This window comes from Pediculus humanus, genomic scaffold, assembly GCF_000006295.1.
Source record: "Pediculus humanus corporis 1103172107691 genomic scaffold, whole genome shotgun sequence".
Taxonomy (NCBI): Eukaryota; Metazoa; Arthropoda; class Insecta; order Psocodea; family Pediculidae; genus Pediculus; species Pediculus humanus.
In genome coordinates, this window is record NW_002987298.1 from 33,035 (window position 1) to 39,529 (window position 6,495).

At 23.9% G+C, this 6,495-nt stretch overlaps 1 protein-coding gene across 1 annotated transcript; it reads left to right on the forward strand.

The window, feature by feature from the left end:
- Positions 1–1,896: 1,896 nt before the first annotated feature.
- Positions 1,897–2,177, forward strand: Phum_PHUM303140 (uncharacterized protein; the record flags this gene model as incomplete). Its single annotated transcript, XM_002427174.1, has 2 exons — positions 1,897–1,935; positions 2,055–2,177. 2 exons carry the CDS (start codon positions 1,897–1,899, stop codon positions 2,175–2,177), a joined length of 162 nt encoding a protein of 53 aa, XP_002427219.1.
- Positions 2,178–6,495: the final 4,318 nt, after the last annotated feature.

A 6,495-nucleotide genomic window follows, 5' to 3' on the forward strand; every position in this document is an offset into this window, starting at 1 on the left:
ACTACAAACGGGAAAGGTGAAAACGACAAAAAAAAAAGTTTAATAAGACGACGTCAGGTAAATGTTTGTATTACGTAATAAAAAAAATGATATTACTGAAATATTACTCATTGAAACAATTGAAAAATCGTCTGGAAAATTTTTTTTTTTTTGTTTCCAGCACCACCTTCTCCAGGCACAGAAAAAAAAGAAAATGGCGAAACGAAAATCGATTTATTTAATCAAGGATTAATATATAAATGAAATATTGTCACGATGGTGTCCATTTTTATTACTTTTACATGTGCGAAAAAAAAAAAAAATTATTCTATTGATAAGAAACATACGTGATTTTTAAATTATTATTATTATTATTATTATTATTATTATTATTACTATCGTACAAGTTCCAGATGTTTCTTTTGTACAACACGATCGAATTTCTTTCTTTCTTTCTTTTTTTTTTTTAATTAAAAATATCGTCGGATTTAGAAATTGAAAAAAATTATTTTTTTTTTATCGTGACGTCATATAATCCGCCATATTTTTTTAATTAATAATAATAATATAATTTATTTACATAAAATATATATATATTTAGTATTTAAAAAAAAAATAATCAATAAATCTACAGTTTGCAAAACCATTAGTTAAAATTAAGTCATCGATTTATATTGATTGGGGGGGGGGCCAGACCTTTTATTGCCACGTTTTTTTTCCACGTTTAAACTCCTCTTATATAAATAATAATAATAATAATAAATTAAAAATTTTCTTTTTTTTTTTGGTTGGATTTCAAAAAAAAAAAAAATTCGAGGACGATGGAAAAATTTAAATTGTAAAACAATAAAAAAAGTTGCCAATAATTCAAAGACAATGCAATTATTAGTTAAATGACAAAATTTTATTCGGCGGTAAATCGCCACAATAAAAATTTAAATGAAATGAGTACTCAACAAAAGGGTAAAAAAAAAACCGTACCTTGAACTAAATGACCTTTTAACCTTTTTTATTACCCTTCAGCTTTTGTTTCTTTGAACCTTTTACCGAATAAAAAAAATCGGTTTCCGATTACGTAGTAATGAATCACTTCAACAAAAGTTTGAAATTATGTCGATGGAATGTTTAATAAGAGAGTAAATGAATGATTGATTGATTGATTGATTGAAATTAATAATAAGAGTATTAAAAAATCGTCTCGTTTCGTTTCTCCCACGATAAATTTTTTTCCTTTTTTTTTCCTTTTTGCAATGTCTAATAATTTGTTTGTTTAATTAACCGAAAAAACAAACAATAATTTTTACATAAGTTTTTTTAAATATAATTCACATAATTTTTGACAAATTAATATGTTATGTTTTTGACGTTTTATGTTTTAAAACATAACGATATTTTATTTTGTTTAAAAAAAATTTTTTATTTAATTATAGCATGCACGAGGGAATAATTTTAAACATGGGAATTTTATTTTTTATGTCGGAAAAAAAAATTTTTATTAGTTATTAATACATAACAATTACTTTTTTAAATTATTTACTTTATGTACATAACCGTTAAAAACATAATAGTAGTAAAAATGTTATGATTATTAATTAAAATGTAACCGTTTTGATTTTTTTTTTTTTTCAAAATTACTTATCGATTATCGATTAAATCAAAAACCAAAATCAATAATTTTATTTAAAAAATTCCTGCACGCTTTAATAATAATAATAATAATAATAATAAAATTTAATATTTATTAAAATGTTTAAATAAAATAATTAAAAAATAAAGATGATCGTACCTTTGTCGGCGGTAACAATACAAAATAGTCCAAAAAAAAATTTTTTATTTTTTTAAAAACTCACTCCCGACGCGAATTAAATAACAAAAAAAAAAAAAAAAGAAAAAAACCTGAAAACGTCCGTTACGAAGATGAAAAAGCAAATGAATCAAAAACAAAAAAAAACTGCGGTGAGATTAAAAAAAAAAAAAAAAAAGGTAAGAAAATACCCACCGGACGGTAAACGTTTTTTTTTTTTTTTTAAAAAAAGAAAGAAAAACATTCACTGATAGCAAATTATTACAAACAGTGTTTAACATATGTAAGAAAATGTTTAAAAGTACCGTCTTGGTACCCGGTACAAGAAGTGGGGCATCAAGTTTATAACATAAGCGTTATCGAAGATTTTGAAGGGCTCTTACATGCATCTTAGGGCATTAATGCGGTCCATGAATTTTTACCCCACCTTACCAACTAAGGAGAGAGAGAGAGAAAGAGAGTGTGTGTGTGTTTGTAGTCATTACACGCACGCACACACTCAGGGAGAGAGAGAGAGAGAGGATACAAACAGGTTGATATTATCATACAAACAAAGATACAAATTACGTAACCGTATTATATCTCCCTCAGGTACCCATCGGGTATTTTCGGGTCGTGTCTCCGATGCATTTTTTGTAACATGTCCGCCATTTTAAAAAAAAATCCTTTTATCAAAATATTATTATTAAAACATTTTATTTTCTTATCATTAATTAATATTATTATTATTGTATTTCATTCATTTTTAAGTAATTTGTAATAGTATCCGCCTAATTTTACGGGGGATGTTGTGTCATTTTCAAGGTCATGGTTTATTGATTACGTCACAATTCAAACGTTTTTTTTTGGAATCTTCTTCTTCTTCTCCGCTAAAAAAAAAAAAAAAAAAATTTTTTTATTTATTTTTTAATCATTTTTGTCTTAGTCATCGCCATAACAGGTCGTCTCATACGTCGATAGCAACTTTTAAATAATCACTCAAGGTTTTTTCTTTTTTTTTTTTTTTTTCATTAAAACGGGGAGCCTTTGGTAAAACCGGATTTTAATATAAAATCATCATCTTTCCCCCCCTCTCTATCTCTCTCACTTTTCGTCTGCTCTTTTTTTTAAACCTCTCGTTAATTTTTTTAAAAAATAATTAAAATCAAAATAGTTTTATTCTCTTCCACAAAAAAATTTTACATTTACGTATAACATTTTTAAATTAAAAAATAATAATAATAATTAAATAATTATTAACGTCGTTTGTTCGATTGTTTGTTGTGGTACAAACACGACGAAACATAAAAAAACATAACGTTCGGTTTGATGTTTTAAAAGTTATTAAAAACATACAAAAAAAAGGGGAAAACTCAATCGAATTACAATTCATGCGACTCCCCGCATTACTAAATAATAATAATAATAATTTTCCCGTTTTAAATAACCGTTATTTTTGAATACCATTATTAACTATTACGGTAATTAAATAATACTTATTTATAAAAAATCGTTAATTATTAAAAAAAATCATTATGACGTCATCATTTTACAACTTGCAAATATGAAAAGAATGAAAGGGAAAAAAAAATTTTTCATTAATGACCGTTAATAAAAAAAAAAAGTCAATAAATACGCTTAAAGATGATAATAATAATAATAATATTAATAAAACTTAACAACCGTCATTGTGGGTGTTATTAAATAATGGATAATACAATAAATTTATTGGAATTCATTCTGGGATACAAGGTCGGATAAATTAAATAATAATAATAATACAGATTGTTGTTAAATTTAAATAATCCCGTTTGTGTTTGTTTTGTTTGGGCATGTCAAAGGTGATTTATATGATTTTTTCACGGAGAAATATAAAGCAGAAGAAAAATATTTAGGTCAACAAATTTTTTTTTTTGCGTAAGTGATAAAATAATAATAATAATAAAATGAAATCGAAAGTTTATTGTTATTATTATTATTATTTTATTTATTAATAATAATGTTGTGTGAGCGACGGTGAAAATAACATGAATATAATGTTTTTCCTTTTATTATTATTATTATTAAACAATAAAAGGAAATAAATTAAATTTTGACGGTTGGTCGATTTTGTTCTTTTTTTTTTTAAATTTTTTTTGTAACGGTTTTTTTTATAATGATCCGTGCAAAAAAAAAAAAATTTTAACGGGTTCGAAATCGATATTTTTTAGTTAAAAAATTTTTGCAAATTTGAAATTTAAAATTTAAATTTAAAAAAGTGCAAATTTAAATTTTATTTGCGATTATTATTAGTCATGGAATGAAAAATTTATCCTTAAACTTTACATTTAATAAATAAGAAAATTGTCGTTTTCTTTTCTCTTTTTTTTTGTTTCTGCTTACACGTTAAATGTCAGTTTAAATAACGTTTCTTTTCATTTGGAGATTTTAAAATAATTTTTTTACTCTATGAAATAAGGGTGGATTATAATTAAATTTTTTTTTTTTGCAATAAAATCAAATTTAAATAAATAAAAAAACTTTCGATTATTTTATACAATTGCATAATTATTAAGGTCGAAAGTTCAAGGACGAATTTTTCCCTATTTTTTTTTTCCCGAAATCGAACCTAATAATTTTTTGATGATATCCGGTTAAAAATCGTAACGTGTCACAAAGAAATTTAATTTTTTTTACAATTTTATAATAAAAATTAAAAAAACATAATTAATAAATTAAAAAAAAAAAAAAAAAAGGAAAGAAAGATGAAAAAATCGAAATCGAAATCGTGATTTAATAAAATCGTAATTTTTATTTATTTATTTATTATTATTATTATTATTTATTTGTCAAATGAAAGTTTTAGAAGGGGAAAAAATTATAAAAAAAAAAAAGGAAAAAGTTTTTTTTTATTTAATGTAGAAAGTTTTAATTAAATTATATCGAGTAATTTTTTTTTTTTTAACGAGAATTTATAAAATGTCGCACACACACACACACACTATCCATCAAATATTTCATTTAAAAAAAAATTAATTTTTAATAGTAAAGATGATATAAATTTTCTACTGCCACGTTTTTTTTTCGAACGATTCCCCCACGTGAAATCTATACCGCGGCGTAATTTAATTTTTTTTTTGTTAATTAATAAACGTTTTTCGGTCACCCACGCATTTAATTTTTTTTCTACCTTGAAAATTGTTTTCACATTTGAAAAATAATAATAATAATGATGTTAATAATAATAATAATATGAATTTTTCTTTAACGGGATTTTAATAAAACTTTTCTTCTTCCCTAAATTATTTTATTTTATTTAAATGTTTTTACCTTGAATGGAATTATTAAGAGATTTTTTTTTTACATTCTATATAAGAATAATATATTATTTTTTATTATATTATATTATAAACTTTTATAATATATATTTATATTATATGTAATAAAATACTCGATCGGTCAATAATATAAGCGATGACGATAACGTTTACTTTCATTTTTTTTAATAATATTTAAAAATAATTTTTACCTCATCGAGGATGTAAAATTTTATATATATATTGGTCTAAATATTATATAATGGTTTCACCCCTCCCCCTGCTCCTCTCCATGCCCCTTGCACCCCTCCTGTCCCCATTCCCACCCCCCACACTCTCGAGTTGATCGAGTAAATAAATAAAATATATTAAAAGGTTATTGAAAATATTACGTGTGATATGATTTTTTTTTTTTTTTTAAAAAGTTGGCAACCTTTGAAAAACGATGACAATGATGTTAATGATGATGATGATGATGATGAAATTGTATATAATTATAATGACGGTTAACACACGGGGTCGGTTTCCGCCGTTTTTCTTTAAAAAAAAAATATTTTATTACGTTATGATATTGTTGATGTTGTTGTCTTCGGTCACGACCTTGCAAAGAATCTTCATTCGATCGCCATCTTAACAACTTACCGTTATCATCATCATCATCATCATCAACAACAACAACAACAACTTTCATAAAACTTATTTTTTTTATATCATCTTAATAATAATTTATTATCGAGTATAATTTCCTCGTCGAAATCAGATTTTAAATAATTAATTTTTAATGACGTCAACGACGTTGGTCAACCTTTTAACGGTCGTGGAAACGTTCGAGAATAATTTTTAAAAAAAAAAAAGCGGGAAATTTTTGTATGAAATTGTGTAATATTGCAATACTTTTTTTTTTTTTAACGGAAACAAAAAATTAAACTTTAAAAAAAAAAAAGTTGAACCCGTTTATAATTTTTTTTTTTTTAACCGTGATAATATAATATATAAATGTAATATGACAAAATAATTTTTTTTTAAAAAAAACTTTCTTTCTTTCATTCATTTCCGGTTTTTTTTTTTGCTATTTACACGTGTAATTTTTTTTTTTTTTAAGTAAAAATCATTGTCAAGTTCTTAAACGTACGACAAAAAAAAAAAATTTCAATTTCAATTGTGTCGGTGTCTGTAAATTTAATTTCACTTAAAACGTTTGAAAATCGTTTAATTATCGTTTCCGGTTTTGCGAAACGTATGATGATATCGTTTCCGTCGATACGATAAATAAAATAAATCGATTCTTATGATAAGAAAAATGTTATCGTCCTTGTTGTTGTTGTTGAATTCAATTTTTTTCGGTTATTAATAGTCTGTAACAAAAAAAAAATGATGAGGGGGCGGATTTAATTTTATACCTTTAGTAACTTAATATTACCGAAAAAAAAAATAATG